This window comes from Hemiscyllium ocellatum, chromosome 5 (assembly GCF_020745735.1).
Source record: "Hemiscyllium ocellatum isolate sHemOce1 chromosome 5, sHemOce1.pat.X.cur, whole genome shotgun sequence".
Classification (NCBI taxonomy): Eukaryota; Metazoa; Chordata; class Chondrichthyes; order Orectolobiformes; family Hemiscylliidae; genus Hemiscyllium; species Hemiscyllium ocellatum.
Genome location: NC_083405.1, coordinates 28,809,581 through 28,827,338, shown reverse-complemented (window position 1 = coordinate 28,827,338; position 17,758 = coordinate 28,809,581). Strand labels below are relative to the sequence as shown.

The window sequence follows — 17,758 nt, the reverse complement described above, 5'->3', positions numbered from 1 at the left end:
GGGGCTTTCCAGTCTGGATTCATTATTTTAATAGTTTACAGTAAGCTTACTTAGCAGCAAGAGTCCACAATTTACAGGGTAAGAAAATATGCTTTTCTGTCAGGGTCTTACTTGTTGAATAAAGGACATTTAATTCACGTTCTTTTCAAGAGAATAACAATTATCAGTTTTTTTTTGGCAGTTTTAGCATCTTACCTGAAAATGGTGGCATATCTAATTAAAATGGAATTTTTAACAGTGTTTTTTAAATGTTAGTTGGTGTTACCATGCTGCTGACAAAATTAAGTAATTACACAAAGCAAATTCTGTGTTTTGAAGTTCAGATTTTTCAAAATAGCTTTCTTAACTTGACTTTCTTTTAACTGAACTGCATTACTTTCACTATATATTATTTGCTGAAGGAACATCTTCCCAGAATGCACCATACTTTTCATCATTTGCCGTCTTTAGTTATTAAGTAAGAATACTGTTTATTAACATTTATTTATTTTCATGTTTGTATTGCTACCTCAGTTGTGACTATCCTTTATTCACAACCTTTTTTCTACTTAATGAAAACCCTATTATTTTGCAATAACTGTGCTTATGAAATGATCAAACACAGAGGAAGGAAACTCCTGCTGCGTGTTGCCTTAGAGGCTTTTGCATTCTTATGCAGTCAGATGCTAAACCATTTCCATCCTAGCAGGGTTTCAACTTCATTTCTACTAGACCAGCAAATTATGCCACTTTAGCTGGATCTCTGCACCATCAAAATTTAACTTAATATGTATTTTGCTTTGCCATACCATGCCACTTTCCTAATGTTTGGGGTTACAAGGAAGACTTTAGCTGTTCATAAAGATAACATAGCAAAACTGCTCAAAATCCTAGCATTTTGCTAGTTCACCATCAGTCAGTTAATACTTGAAGCCCTTTTGTGACTCATGTCAATTGTTTAAATTTTAAACTTTTTGATTATTCATTCAAAAGAAGCTTTGAAATTTATGAAAGTAGTTGCTATGTAGTTTTATTACAAGAAATTATGTAATTGGATTTCAATAAAATTAATGGTGATCATGCAAATAAGCATATTTGCAACGCTGAGTTAAATTTTTTTTAGGTTGAAGGGCCTTATTTTAGAACTTTTGCTTCACATCAGCTCTTCACTCGGTGGCATACCTCTGCAGCTGGCATTTGTAGGTATTTTTAATCAATCTGTAATGTCTCACCTTTGGAGCTGGTTGCAGTTGAATCCAGGCTTTCAAACTCCGAGATAAGGGCACTATTTTTGAGCCACTAGAGTGCTTTCTGGAGCAGTTGAGACTTGAACCTTGGCCTCCTGGGCCAGAGATAGGGACACTACCGTGGTGCCACAAGTGGCCTCAACTGTATACTGGGTTGAGACAGGAATAAATTCACTCTAATTAAATGAGTGAGATGTAATTTCAGTTTTTTTTTAACCCTGTTCCTTTTCATCCTCTCTAGGAGAGGAAAATACAAATTAGAGGAAGTCATGCTGAAAACGTGTGGTGTCCTGGTCAGGCTACGCCTAGGTACTATGTGTAGTTCTGCTTACTAAGCCACAAAGAATTACTGATTTAATCATTAGTATTGAAAGATGTAGGTATGAACTTGGAGAACTCTGATACCTGCTTCATTGTATCCTCTTTAAATGCCAGCATTTTACAATGTCTCATCCTCACTTTCAGATTGCCTTCCAGCCTCATCTCTCTGTACCTTTGATGGCTTGCAATTGTGCGCTTTCAGCAAAAGTATTGAATCTCCATTATGGCAGTTGCCAGTAAATAAAAGTAATAATTAAGTACAGACTGTAAGACGGAAGTCCACTTTTTACCCCACTAAAGTGTTTATATTTTCTGCTGCTCCATCTGGAAATCTGGTTTGGAAAGAATAAAAATTGGGGAAATTAGATTATATTATTAGGACCTGAATTTATAGATAGGTGCTATCTTGCTTTTACTACATAGTCTCCTGATTCCTGAAAACTGTAGAATTTCGCTGGATGCACATTTGCTAACATTCAGAATTTAAAATTATTTAAGACAGCAATATTATCTATTCTAGTGGTTTCAATGGGCTGGGTTACTATTCTACCCATTAAACACACCCTTTAATTTTTTTTAATTTTTCATAGTTAATTGACAATTTTCACTGTTTTATGTGCTTTATCCTGCATCAGAATAATGTTGTGGGCCAAATCTCTGCGTAGGTGATAGAACAATACACTGTTGTTACTTTCTAGAATTGACAAAGCAAACTAGCCAATCATAGTCTGCACTTGCAATATGACACAAGCATTGCCAGTCAACAAGAGTAAACCACTGGCTTTCCCTTATCATGGAAGAAATAAAAACCATGATGGAATGTGTTTCCCAAAATGACAATAAAAAACCTGAGTACTGCAAACTAAATTTGACTTACACAGTGACAATAAGCATTGGTACTAAATGTAGGCATCTACTATTTAGAGAGGTTGGAATGACAATTATTAGGATATTACTGACTAATAAGCTGCCAGATGGCAAGAGGTGGTAATGTTTCTATATGTTTGCCAGTGTAAAATGTAAATTTATTTTATAGATGTTTGACAGCTCTGCCAGCACTTAACATGAATTCCATTATTCCAAGTTCCAATATTGGATGTGAAATTGGGCATTTCCAGTGTGGAATGGTAGCCTTCCTAGTTAAGATTACATACTTACTGTGTAATGACTATATGTTCTCTAGCCACAAACAGTTCCCCCTCTTAGGAAGTAAAATATTAAATTGAATTTGGTTCCATCTCAATTATCTGGCACAGGGCAAACCTGAGAAATTGCTGCTTTCTATTCAAAGAGTAGAACTTCTTGTGCAGGTTTATTTATTGAGACAACTGTTTTGGTGCTTGACCTATGATCCTGAGTCGGTCCCTGAAAAGTGGCTTAGCAAACAAGTTCCAAAAGTATATGTAATTATACTTCAACAGTTGATGGATAATTTGTTTTACTTTTAAATTTAGGACCTAAAAATGGCGTATATAATATGCTTGAGGAAAATTGGGCCTTTTCACGAAAAGGCAAAAATGAACATAACTAACCTGGCAGTTAGTCTGGGACAAATGATTATAGTAAGAAGTTCTTGTTGTACAGCAGCTCTCTCATGTACTCAAGATGTCCCATAGTACTTCACAGCAAACTAATTACTTTTAGGTATTGTTTTGTAGACCTGTGTGGTAGCAATTTTCTTTTCTACAAAAAATACCATGGCATTTATTAATGCCACATATGTAGGCTGATAAACATTTTGTATATTCTCTCATCCAAAAGGTGATCCTCTGCCAACATATCCCCAACTGTAGTGCACTGTGCTAATCCGAATCATGTGCTCGACTCCTGGAGCAAGATTTGAACAAGATCCTTCTGACTCAAAAGATGTAAACGCAACATTATTCAAGCTGGGAGTAAATATAGCACTTACAGATGAGGTTTATTCAGTAGCTTAAAACCCACAGTATATTCTGGATTAGAATGGTGCTGCAAAAGCACAGCAGGTCAGGCAGCATCCGAGGAGCAGGAAAATCAACGTTTCGGGCAAAAGTCCTTCATCAGGAATAGAGGCAGGGTACGTGAAGGGTGGAGAGATAAATGAGAGGAGGGGGTAGGGAGAAAGTAGCATAGAGTACAATAGATGGATGGGGGTAACTGCATTGGCGCCACCTCGTGCTCCTGCGAGGAGGTTGAGCAATTCATCAACTTCACCAACACATTCCACCCTGACCTTAAATTTACCTGGACCATCTCTGACACCTCCCTCCCCTTCCTGGACCTCTCCATCTCCATTAATGACGACCGACTTGACACCGACATTTTTTACAAGCTCACCGACTCCCACAGCTACCTGTATTATACCTCTTCCCACCCTACCTTCTGCAAAAATACCATCCTGTATTCCCAATTTCTCCGCCTCCACCGTATCTGCTCCCAGGAGAACCAGTTCCACCACAGAACATATCAGATGGCCTCCTTCTTTAGAGACCGCAATTTCCCTTTCCACATGGTTAAAGATGCCCTCTGACGCATCTCGTCCACATCCCGCACCTCCGCCCTCAGACCCCACCCCTCCAACCATAACAAGGACAGAACCTCTCTGGTGCTTACCTTCCACCCTACCAACCTTCGCATAAACCAAATCATCTGCCGATATTTCCGCCACCACCAAATGGACCCCACCACCAGGGATATATTTTCCTCCCCACCCCTTTTTGCCTTCCGCAAAGGCCATTCCCCTCCCCAGGTCCACGCTCCCCAACAACCCACCCTCCCTTCCTGGCACCTTCCCCTGCCACCGCAGGAATTGCAAAACCTGCACCCACACTCCTCCCTCACCTCCATCCAAGGCCCTAAAGGAGCCTTCCACATCCATCAAAGTTTTATCTGCACATCCACCAATATCATTTATTGTATCCGTTACTCCCGATGCAGTCTCCTCTACACTGGGGAGACTGGAAGCCTCCTAGCAGAGCACTTTAGGGAACATCTCTGGGACACTCGCACCAATCAACCACACTGCCCTGTGGCCCAACATTTCAACTCTCTTGTTGCCGAGGACATGGAGGTCCTGGGCCTCCTTCACCACCGCTCCCTCACCACCCGACGCCTGGAGGAAGAGCGCCACATCTTCCGCCTCGGAACACTTCAACCCTAGGGCATCAATGTGGACTTCACCAGCTTCCTCATTTCCCCTCCCCCACCTCACCCCAGTTCCAAACTTCCAGCTCAGCACAGTCCCCATGATTTGTCCTACCTGCCTATCTTCCTTTCCACCTATCCACTCCACCCTCCTCTCTGACCTATCACCTTCATCCCACCCCCATCCACCCATTGTACGCTTTGCTACCCTACTCCCCGACCTATTACCTTCATCCCCACCCCCAATCACCTATTGTACTCTATGCTACTTTCTCCCCACCCCCACCCTACTCTCATTAATCTCTGCACCCTTCAGGCACTCTGCCTATATTCCTGATGAAGGACTTTTGCCCGAAACGTCGATTTTCCTGCTCTTCAGATGCTGTCTGAACTGCTGTGCTTTTCCAGCACCACTCTAATCCAGAATCTGGTTTCCAGCATCTGCAGTCATTGTTTTTCCCACAGTATATTGCAGTAGAGTTGTACTATCCCTCTTGCTGATCATTTTCTTTTGAAAACCATTAAATGCTGCTACATTAGTATAAGATTTGCATTTTGGATACCTCTCCTTTATTATATTCCTTACTGAGCCCTAAAAACATTCCGTACATGGCAGGTATTCTACCCAATTGTTATGCCCTGTTATGAAGCCACAGATTACCTGTTTTTTTTTATTTGCAGATTTATGACTGATGCTGCTCGCCGGGAACAAGAATCCCTCAAGAAAAAGATTCAGCCGAAACTATCTTTATCAATTGCGAGTACCATTCCTCGGGGAAGTATTTCTACACCACAACGTCACAACAGCGGCAGCCTTACACCACCGGTCACCCCACCTGTTACTCCATCGTCATCATTCCGGAGCATTACTCCCACAGGTACCGAAGAAAAATAAACCTTTAAGTAAAGACTATAAGGAAGCCTTTGTGTAAATCTGCAAATGTAGCTTTTCTCAGTCTTGTGTTAATCTGTCTACAATTGACCAGCTACTTCTGAACTGAGGAGGAAGGGTAATCAAGTCAAGTCCCACTTGCGATCGCTACTTCGCGATCCCCTGCTATATGTACACATATGTGAATGATGGTGTTTCACAGTTGGAGAGCCTTGTAATTTTCAATTAATTATTTGTGAAAAGTATCAGAGCATTCCCAGTAAACATGGAATTATAACTGAATTCTCTGGCTCAATGTTAATGGCATCAGTTTGGGCGAGGAGAAGACAGATTTTTTTCAAATTTAAGGTTAACCACATTTCATTTAAAGAGTAAGCACTTAAATCATTAAGGTAAGGGAGTGTGGTGAAAAGGGGCTAAAATGAAACATTGCTTATAGCAGGTAGGTGACAAAGGAAATTAAATTTAACTTGACTCAGTAAATTATCTGAACCGAGTTAAATTTTAGAAGGGTGAACAAAATAGAACCAAACTCTAAAGAAAACACATGGGATTTAAAACATTAAAATTGACAAGGGATGACTGGACAAATACTAAGAGAAAGGAATACAGCAAAATTAAGGATAGCTAAAATGGAATTTGAAGTATGTTCACTGTAGAAGTTTTACGAATGAGGGAGCTAAATATAAAGAGAGAAAAGTTGCAAAATGAGTCCACTGGTAATGCATGTTAAAGAAAGTAATGAATTAAGAATGCAGCGTACAAAAGAAATGACACAACGTTAGGGACCTGGAAATTCTGTTGCACAATATTGTTGTCAAATGGAAAACAGCAATGATTGCTGCCTTTAGATTTCCTTGGAATAATTAGTAGAATTGACCCGGGCGAGCATGAGAGGAGGCAAATGAAGGGCTATGAGGTTGGTCCTGTGACAGATATAAACTGCTCTGATTAGATACAGTATCTCTAAAGCCAAAATATTCAGACTAACAATAGAGGGATGCTGAAATTCAAAGTTTTGTTTTAAAATATCCATTTGTGGGATGTTGGCATAACTAGCTAGGCTGGCATTTATTACCCATTCTCAATTGTCCTTGAGAAGGTGATGGTGTAGATCTTTAATTAAATAATTGTTTCTGGGATCAAAATTGAAAAGTTTATTTCATGTTTAACACTTGATTAAGGATATTTACTCTGTAAAGGTGCCTGATAAAAGTATTTAATGGAAAATTTCATTCATTGTAATAAAAATTAGAAAACTCTGTTGATCAGTTTAATGCACAATTACTGCTTGACCCAGTATTTGAAGAAAGCCTCAAGAAGCATTGCTTAGTATTATTAATGACTGAAGAAATTGAAGTTATAGCATCTGTGATGTACAGTAACCACTGAACAACAAGAATTTGCATGTGCATGGCATACTTAAAACCACAAAATGTCCCTAGGCTAGTCTCTGAAGCATAGTGCAAAATAAGGCAATAACTGTGTAAGGCACTATTACAGCTTGAAGCCAAAAGTTTGGTCAAGGAGATTGATGTTAAGAACATTTTCTAAGAGGAAAGCAAGGTATAGAGCCTGAAAGGTTAGAGAGCGCATGCAACAGTAGTAATCCTGACATGGTTGCATGACCAGAAGCTCTTTTTGAAGTCCAGATTGTAAACAGCCTGTTTCAGCTTCAAAGGGAGGAATGATGTCTGTGTCCAGGGGACAGACCAAAACCATTGACATCAGTCTTCCCAATATTTAGTTGGAGGAAAGTTTTGCACACCTAATACTGAACATTGGACATGTTAACCGACAATTTATAGATAGTGGAGGGATCGAGAGAGAGGAGGTGGTGGAAAGTTACTGGGCATCAGTATACGTGCAAAAACTGGTTGTTTTCAGATGATGGTGGGAGGGTGGTGGTGGGTCGTGTCTAGTGGTAATTGTTCATGAACTGTTAACTAAAACCATTGCACTGAATCTTTGGTAATTACTTGATAAATAAAAACACAGGCAAGGGCGGTCCCACCCAAGCTAGTGGAAGAGAAGTCAACCATGTTGAAAGGCTGCAAATTGTTCGAGATGGTGAGGAGGAGGAGGAGGGGTATTTAACTATTGTCGCAATTCCACAGGATGTTATTTGTAACATTGATAAAAGGCATTGCTGTACTGTGGCAGAAGTGAAAATCTGCTTGAAGAGAGTTCTAAGAAAGATGGGCTCTGCTTTGGAAAGTGACAACACCTGCAAGAACGTTAGAGGGTTAAGAGGGGTTGAGGATGGAATAGCTTGCACAAGCAAAGGAATCAAGCAAAATGTTTGATTGAGGAAGAAAATTGCATGGGACTAAGGTTTTTGTTCAGGGAGTTATAGAATTTTGAATGGTAATTGGTAGTTTGGAAATAAGCCAGTGGCCAAAAGAGTGATAAAACAATTCAGATTATTGCACACACAATTCCTACAGTGTAGAAAGAGACATTCCGTCCATTTGGGTGCACACTGTTTCCCCTGAACAGCATCCTACCCAGACCCAGCTCCCTACCCTATTGCAGGAGTCAAAAAGTCAAGAGGGCTAGCCAAGTAACCCCACATTTGCCACAGCTAATCCACTTAGTCTACATATCCCGGGACACTACGGGGCAATCTAGCATGGCCAATCCACCTAACTTGCTCATCCTTGGATTGTGGAAAGAAGCCAGAGCATTCATCACAAACCCAAGCAGACATGGGGAGAATGAGCAAACTCTGTACAGTCACCGGAGGCTGAATTCAAGCCTGGTCTTTGGCATTGTGAGGCAGCAGTGCTAACCACTGAGCCAACGTACCACCCATCTGTCTTAATGAATACAATGTGGAATAATCATCAGAAGTAAATTTGTATTAATAATTCAGTTAAAATTATTCAGCATGGATTCAAAAGGAGAAGGCCCTACTTGGCTAGCCCTCTTGACTTTTTGACTCCTGCAAGCCCTGTGAATACGTTGGTATATCTTGACTTCCAAAATGATATCTAATAAAATACTGCGTGTAGACCTATTCATTAACCTTAAGGTAGTGGGGATTTAGAGTCAGTTATGAATGAATAACAAACTGGCTGATTACAATGCAAATTAGTAAAATTTGTACATGATTTATAAACTAGGAGGACCAGTAGAATCCGAGGAAACAGCTTAACTATCACAGAACAACTTGGACAAAATACCCAAGGAAGTAGAACACGGAATTTCAAACAAAGTATGAAATGCTCTGCATAGGAAACAAAAATAGACTGCATGGTGTTGAACTAACTAAGGATGAACCTGAAGTCTTGACACTAAGTATATCCAGTCAGTCCAACGCATCAATCAGCAAAGTTAAAAGGTGTTCTAAAGTCTAAATATTAGAATGCAAGTCAAAGCAAGAACAAATTGTATCTTGAACACTCGCTAGGGGTTCAGGAAACTAAGAAACACTAAGGTGTTCAAGTACTAGTAACAGGACAGAGAAACTAGATTTCTAATATTAGAGGTCTGAGTTATGAAGGAAAACTGGTTTAACGAGACAGAGGCATATTTTAGAGTATCAAGGATAAAGAAAACATTATTTTAGATCAACTGCAATTAGAAAGGTACATTTTGAAAATAGTTGTTTTATTCATTCACTGGTTGAGGGCATCACTGGCTAGGCCAGCATTTATTGCCCATCCCTAATTACCCAGCAGGCAGTTAAGAGTCAGCCACATTGTTTGTGGGTCTGGAGTCACACTTAGGCTAGTCTAGGTAAGGATGGCAGTTTCCTTCCAGAGAGAACGTTAGTGAGCTAGCTGGTTTTTCTGACAATTAACAATGGATTTATGGTCACTCTTAATTCCAAATTGATCTTTCCAAGGCAGGATTCAAACGCAGATGCTCAGAATGTTACCTAGATTTCTGGATTAATAGCCCAATAATAAGACCAGTAGGCCGTCGCCTCCCCTATAAACATTAAAAGCAAGGCAAGGGCTGATATCAAAAAAATGAGTGATCCACTGTAGATGTCCAAACTAAAGGAAAAACCTGCAAACCTCTTCGAGCAATTGGGTATCATGATAGATGAGCATTAAAATGGATACATCTCATTGGTCTTTGCCATCTGTAATAATTTTTGATTAACTAGTTCCAAAAGGTGTTGTCCCATCCTGTTTGAAAAGCAGCTTTTATTTGGTGCCGACAAAGCGCACACTAAGTATTCAGGTACAGGTCTAACTGAAAGTAGAACCAGTAATTTTTTTTTTTGCTACCTTCTGCCCCGGATTGGTTAATGACGTCTGCACTTTGGAATTTAGTAATATCTTAACATGAGGCTTTAAGCTACTGCTACTGATACATGACAAATGTAGCAGGAAAAATGGTGTTGCTGTGATTCTGAGCAGCAGCAAGCGACCTTTCTCCACTGTGCTACAGAGAAACATTTACTTTAATAATACTAATATAAAGGGGGTTAAATAAACATTCAAGCGGAGGGGATAGTTGATCCGAAAGATGGTTAATCATGTCATAATTACAGTGACTTTTTGATATTCTGAAATAAAAGCTCAAACTGCAGAATTATGTTACATTAGAGCTACTGTTTTCCCCTCCTGTTTTTTTTTGTACATGACTGATAATGCTGTGGTATACAAAGCAATTGCACTGTTACAAGTCTGACATGTACTCAGAACGTGACACAAGTTTAATTCATAAATCTTGGCAGTACTTCACCCCATTAGCCATGAAAATTTTACACTCAAACTAAAACAGGAAGGTTTTTTTTTAGAAATCCTGTTAGAAGCCTTCTGCAAGTTATTTGCTAAAGTCTTTGAACCAAGGCTTTGCAGCAGACATGCCAGCATCATGTCAGGAAACTAAAAAAATTTTTTATAAGACTCATATTGAGCATGATAAAAGTGAAATAACTCCACAGAGGCCAGTATCCCATCAATCAGGGAACTCATATTCTGAGGTCCTCCTGGCTGACCTTGCTACAATCACTACAGAAAGTATCCTCAATTGAAAGCTGTAATTTTTCTTACTAAGAATAAATAACAAGACTATAAGACTTAAAAGCAGAAGTAGGCCTTTCAACCCATTGAGTTCTGCTGTGCCATTCAATGCGATCATGGTTAATCTGATAATCCTCAACTTTCCATTTTCCTGCCTTTTTCCCATAACCCCTGATTTCCCCTTACTGATTAAAAATAGGTCTGTCTCAGCCTTGAATGTACTTAATGACCCAGTGTCAATAGCCCTCTATGGTAAAGAATTCCACAGATTCTCAATCCTGTAGAAGAAAAAATTCTTTCTCATCTCTGTCTAAGGTATACAACTCCTTATTCTGAAATTAAGCTTTCTGGTCCTTGACTCTCCCCAAAGGGAAATAACCATTACACATTTACCCAGTCAAGACTTCTAAGAGTCTTGTACTTTTCAATAAGGTTGTCTCTTATTCTTCTTTATTCTAGTGAGTATGCCCTCAAATATTCAACCTCTCCTCATAAGTCAGTATCTCCAGTTTTAGCCCAGTGAACCTTCTCTGGACTGACTATAAATGCCAGTACATCCTTCGTAAGACAAGGGACCCAAAACTGTACACAGTATTCCAGTTGTGGTCTGATTAGTGCTTTATTTGGTTTAAGAAAACCTCATTACTTTTTTATTCCATTCCTTTGAAATAAAGACGAACATTCCATTTGCCTTCCCTGTTGCCCAATGAACTTGAATATTCGCTCTTTGTAATTCATGGTCTAGGTCTCCCAAATCCCTTTGTTCTGCATCCTTCTGCAGTCTCTCTTCATTTAAATAATATTTAGCTCTTCTAGAACATAGATAGAACATAGAACAATACAGCACAGAACAGGCCCTTCGGCCCACGGTGTTGTGCCGAACATCTATCCTAGATTAAGCACCCATCCATGTACCTATCCAATTGCCGCTTAAAGGTCGCCAATGATTCTGACTCTACCACTCCCACGGGCAGCGCATTCCATGCCCCCACCACTCTCTGGGTAAAGAACCCACCCCTGACATCTCCCCTATACCTTCCACCCTTCACCTTAAATTTATGTCCCCTTGTAACACTCTGTTGTACCCGGGGAAAAAGTTTCTGACTGTCTACTCTATCTATTCCTCTGATCATCTTATCAACCTCTATCAAGTCACCCCTCATCCTTCGCCGTTCCAACGAGAAAAGGCCGAGAACTCTCAACCTATCCTTGTACGACCTATTCTCCATTCCAGGCAACATCCTGGTAAATCTTCTCTGCACCCTCTCCAAAGCTTCCACATCTTTCCTAAAGTGAGGCGACCAGAACTGTACACAGTATTCCAAATGTGGCCTAACCAAAGTCCTGTTCAGCTGCAACATCACTTCACGACTCTTGAATTCAATCCCTCTGCTAATGAACGCTAATACACCATAGGCCTTCTTACAAGCTCTATCCACCTGAGTGGCAACTTTCAAAGATCTATGTACATAGACCCCAAGATCCCTCTGTTCCTCCACCTGACTAAGAACCCTACCGTTAACCCTGTATTCCGCATTCTTATTTGTTCTTCCAAAATGGACAACCTCACACTTGGCAGGGTTGAACTCCATCTGCCACTCCTCAGCCCAGCTCTGCATCATATCTAAGTCCCTTTGCAGCCGACAACAGCCCTCCTTACTGTCCACAACTCCACCAATCTTTGTATCATCTGCAAATTTACTGACCCACCCTTCGACTCCCTCATCCAAGTCATTAATAAAAATTACAAACAGCAGAGGACCCAGAACTGATCCCTGCGGAACTCCACTTGTAACTGGGCTCCAGGCTGAATATTTACCATCTACCACCACTCTCTGACTTCGACCGGTTAGCCAGTTTTCTATCCAATTGGCCAAATTTCCCTCTATCCCATGCCTCCTGACTTTCCGTATAAGCCTACCATGGGGAACCTTATCAAATGCCTTACTAAAATCCATGTACACTACATCCACTGCTCTACCCTCATCCACATGCTTGGTCACCTCCTCAAAGAATTCAATAAGACTTGTAAGGCAAGACCTACCCTTCACAAATCCGTGCTGGCTGTCCCTAATCAAGCAGTGTCTTTCCAGGTACTCATAAATCCTATCCCTCAGTACCCTTTCCATTACTTTGCCTACCACAGAAGTAAGACTAACTGGCCTGTAATTCCCGGGGTTATCCCTATTCCCTTTTTTGAACAGGGGCACAACATTTGCCACTCTCCAGTCCCCTGGTACCACGCCTGTTGACAGTGAAGACGAAAAGATCATTGCCAACGGTACTGCAATTTCCTCTCTTGCTTCCCACATAATCCTAGGATATATCCCATCAGGCCCGGGGGACTTGTCTATCCTCAAGTTGTTCAAAATGTCCAACACATCTTCCTTCCTAACAAGTATCTCTTCTAGCTTACCAGTCCGTTTCACACTCTCCTCTTCAACAATACGGTCCCTCTCGTTCGTAAATACTGAAGAAAAGTACTCATTCAAGACCTCTCCTATCACTTCCGACTCAATACACAATCTCCGACTACTGTCCTTGATCGGACCTACCCTCGTTCTCGTCATTCTCATGTTTCTCACATACGCATAAAATGCCTTGGGGTTATCCTTGATCCTATCCGCCAAGGATTTTTCATGCCCTCTCTTAGCTCTCCTAAACCCTTTCTTCAGGTCCCTTCTGGCTATCCTGTATCCCTCCACTGCTCTGTCTGAACCCTGTTTCCTCAACCTTATGTAAGCCTCCTTCTTCCTCTTCACTAGACATTCAACCTCCCTCGTCAACCAAGGCTCCCTCACACGACCATTTCTTTTCTGCCTGATAGGTACATACATATCAAGGACACGTCGTATCTGCTCCTTGAAAAAGTTCCACATTTCCACCACATCCTTCCCTGACAGCCTATGCTCCCAACTTATGCTCCTCAAATCCTGTCTTACAGCATCCCAATTTCCCTTCCCCCAATTGTAAAATCTACCCTGTTGTGCGCACCTATCTCTCTTCATAACCAAGGTGAAAGTCACAGAATTGTGGTCACCATCACCAAAATGTTCACCCACTAACAAGCCCATCACTTGTACCGGTTCATTACCGAGTACCAAATCCAATATGGCCTCCCCTCTGGTTAGACAATCTACATACTGAGTTAGAAAAGCTTCCTGGACACACTGCATAAACACCGCCCCATCCAATCTACTTGATCTAAAGAGCTTCCAATCAATATTTGGGAAGTTGAAGTCGCCCATGACTACGACCCTGTGGCTTCTGCACCTTTCCAAAATCTGTTTCCCAATCTGTTTCTCCACATCTCTGCTGCTATTGGGGGTCCTATAGTAAACACCCAACAAGGTGACTGCACCTTCCCTATTTCTGACTTCAGCCCATACTACCTCCAAAGGCAGATCCCCCTCAAACTTCCTTTCTGCAGCCATTATACCATTTCTAATTAGCAATGCCATCCCCCCCTCCTTTTTTACCACCCTCCCTAATCTTACTGAAACATCTGTAACCAGGAACCTCCAACAACCATTCCTGTCCCTCATCTATCCACGTTTCCTTGATGGCCACAACATCGTAGTCCCAGGTACCGATCCACGCCTTAAGTTCACCCACCTTATTTCTGATACTCCTTGCATTGAAGTATACGCACTTGAGCCCATCTCTGTGTCCGCAAGTATTCCCTGCAGTGCTACCTTCTCCACAGCCTCCCTACATTCTTGGACATCCTGACAAACAGCTAGCTTACTTGCTGGACCACAAGTCCGGATCCCATCCCCCTGCCAAATTAGTTTAAACCCCCCCGAAGAGTGCTAGCAAACCTACCCCCCAGGATATTGGTGCCCTTCTGGTTCAGGTGCAACCCGTCCTGTTTGTACAGGTCCCACCTTCCCCAGAATGCAGTCCAATTGTCCAAATACCTGAAGCCCTCCCTCCTACACCATCCTTGCAGCCACGTGTTCAACTGCACTCTCTCCCTATTCCTTGCCTCACTGTCACGTGGCACCGGCAACAACCCAGAGATGACGACTCTGTCTGTCCTAGCTTTTAGCTTCCAGCCTAACTGCCTGAGCTCTTGAATGACCTCCCCACCCCTCTTCCTACCTATGTCGTTGGTGCCAATGTGTACCACGACTTCTGGCTGCACACTCACTCAAATAAAAATCACTTACCTTCCCAACCAGCTCTGCGCTCCAACCTCACTTCCGCCCAGCTCACGCCACTCTCTGCAGTGAAAAGCATGTTCTTCTGTTGTTCTTGTTAAAATACCACCTCACATTTTCTAACATTATGTCAACTACCAAGCTTTTGCCCACTAATTTAATCTGATAGTATATATCCCTCTTTTCGAGGACTTGTGTCATCTTAACTATTTGCCTTCTTTTTTCGTGTCATCTCCATATTTGGCTGTAGTACAAATTGACACTTACAGTACATTATGACTTCACAGAGATTATTGCTTAACCAGTGAAGTGCATTTATTTGTACTGTATGAGGCAATAATGGGTTCCCACCCTCCTCAATAAAATTTGGTAACTAATTGGACTTTAGAAAAATGGGGAGATACATTTTTTATTTATATTTTGAAATTGCATCAAGAAATAATAGGAATTAATAATAACTAAGAATCTGAGAGATATCATTACATTTATGAGTATTTATCGTCATCAAAATCCCTCCAACAATGTAAGAACCTAGACATGCAGTAAATCTATTTGGAATTAATAGTTTTACAAGGTGCATCTTTGCTACAGACCATCAACTAGTAGGAAATGTGTGAAGAAATAAATTTTTAAGGACATTACAGAAGAGCACAGAATAATGGAATAATTTTAATTGGGTCATTGATTGTCCTGTTGTTAACTATGATATCTATAATATGAAGAGCAGAAAGGGGGAAAGAATGTTCATAGTGTGTTCAAGAATATTTTCCACCCAAGTTATGTTTCCAGTCCAATGAGGCAGGAAATATTGCTGGATCAGGTTCTGGGGTTGAGGTGGATCAAGGTCATTGTGTCAGTACTGAATATTTTGGTGTACAATGATCATAGAATCCTAAAGTTTAAGTTAGCGATAGAAAAGGCCAAGGGGTGATTCAGAATAAAATTATTTGTGTCTGGGGAGCGTCATCATCATTGGGGTAAGGGCAGATTTAGCCTAGAGAAATTGGAGTCAAAGATTGGTCATGCAAACTGAGCTGCTTTACAAAATAGCCAAAATATATTCCCATGAGCAGGGCAGGCAAGGCAAACAAATCCAGAGCTCCATGGACAACAACAAAAAGCATGTAAGGTAAAACAGAAAAGAGGGTGTATTTGACAGATGTCAGGTGGATAACACCGTTGAGAACCAAAGTCCAATACAGGATTCATTCACAGCTGGCCTTGGAGGACCCTGTGTTGGAGAGCTCTCAGCGCAGGAACGTAAGTGCTTGGTTTTGAACGTATAGCCTTGCTGTAGGTCTGTAGTACTGACTAGAATGGGCTCTTGCTTCATTATATGTTTTATTGAAATCTGTTATGTTTAAATTTTAAAAGTATAAACCATAAATATTAAGTTAACTTGGAACACTGTTTTATAGGGCAAAAAAGATGGTGCTATTTTCTGAGTCTGTAGACTGTGAAGGAGCAAAGATGGCCTTTAGTAAAATGATATCCTCTTTCTATTGGAGATAGGAAGTTAAGGAGTGTTTCCGTGTTACTGATGATTATGTCTGCGTTAAGTGTGTTTGGTTGTGAATCCTAGAGGATTGCATGGATCATGTGAAGCAACAGTTGGAGACAATAAGGGATTTATATGAGTTGGGTGTGTGATAGATGGCAGTTATCAGAAGGGAGAAAAGTCGCAGATACAGTCAGGAAAAGTAAGAGGTGTAGGCAAGCTGTGCAGGAGTCATCCGTGGCTATCCCCATTTCAAACAAGTATGCTGTTATGGAAAATGTAGGGGGTGATGGACTCTCAGGGGAAGGTAGCACGAACAGCCAAGTTTCTGGTATCGAGACAGGCTCTAATGCAATGAGGGGTACGTCGGGTTCCAAGTGATTCGTTATTTTAGGGGACTATCTAATCCGAGAAACAGACAGACGTTTCTGCAGCTAGCAGCAAAAACTCAGAATGGTGTGTTGCCTTCCTGGTGCCAAAATTAAGTACCTCTCAGGGAGGATGCAGAATGTTCTCAAAGGGGAAAGGGACCGGCAGGAGGTCATTGTACACATTAGAACCAACGACATAGGAAGGGAAAAGGATGAGATTCTGAAGGGAAAATATGGAAAGTTAGGCAGGAATTTAAAAAGGAGGTCCTTGAAGGTAGTAATATCTGGATTACTCCCAGTGCTATGAGCTAGTGAGTGTAGAGCAGATGAATGCATGGCTGAGGAGCTGGTGTATGGGGTAAGGATTCACATTTTTGGATCATTGGAATCTCTTCTGGGGTAGATGTGACCTGTACAAGAAAGACGAATTGCACTGGAATTGGAAGGGGACTAATATCCTGGCAGTGAGATTTGCTAGATCTGCTCAGGAGGATTTAAACTAGTAAGGTGGGGAGGTGGGATCTGGGGAGATAGTGATGAAAGAGATCAATCAGAGACTGGCACAGTTGAGAAAGAGAGAGAGTCAAGCAGTCAGAGCAGGAAGGAACAAAGCAGAGAACAAGATAGGACTGGTAAATTAAACTGCATTTATTTCAATGCAAGAGGCCTAACAGGGAGGGCAGATGAACTCAGGGCATGGTGAGGAGCATGGGACTAGGACAGCATAGCGTGGAACTGAGAAATAAGAAAGGAATGATCACCTTATTGGGATTGTATTATAGACCCCCTATAGTCAGAGGGAAATTGAGAAACAAGTTTGTAAGGAGATCTCAGTTATCTGTAAGAATCTGGTCATGGATCTTAATTTTCCAAACGGGGGTTGCCATAGTGTTAAGGGTTTAGATGGAGAGGAATTTGTTAAGTGTGTAAAAGAAAGTTTTCTGATTCTGTATGTGGATGTACTGACTATGGAAGGTGCAAAACTTTACCTTCTCTTGAGAAATAATGCAGGGCAGGTGACTGAGGTGTCAGTGGGGGAGCGACCATAATTCTATTAGTTTTAAAATAATGATGGAAAAAGATAGACCAGATCTAAACGTTGAAGTTCTAAATTGGAGGAAGGCCAATTTTGGTGGTATTATGCAAGAACTTTCAAAAGCTGATTGGAGGCAGATGTTCGCT

At 41.1% G+C, this 17,758-nt stretch overlaps 1 protein-coding gene across 1 annotated transcript in view; it reads left to right on the top strand.

The window, feature by feature from the left end:
- Positions 1-17,758, top strand: part of jazf1b (JAZF zinc finger 1b) — a 276,769-nt gene that overhangs the window by 207,317 nt on the left and 51,694 nt on the right. Inside the window, exon 3 of the mRNA XM_060824622.1 lies at positions 5,352-5,548. Within this exon, the coding sequence (XP_060680605.1) occupies positions 5,352-5,548 (197 nt within the window). The remainder of the gene's footprint in view (positions 1-5,351; positions 5,549-17,758) is intronic.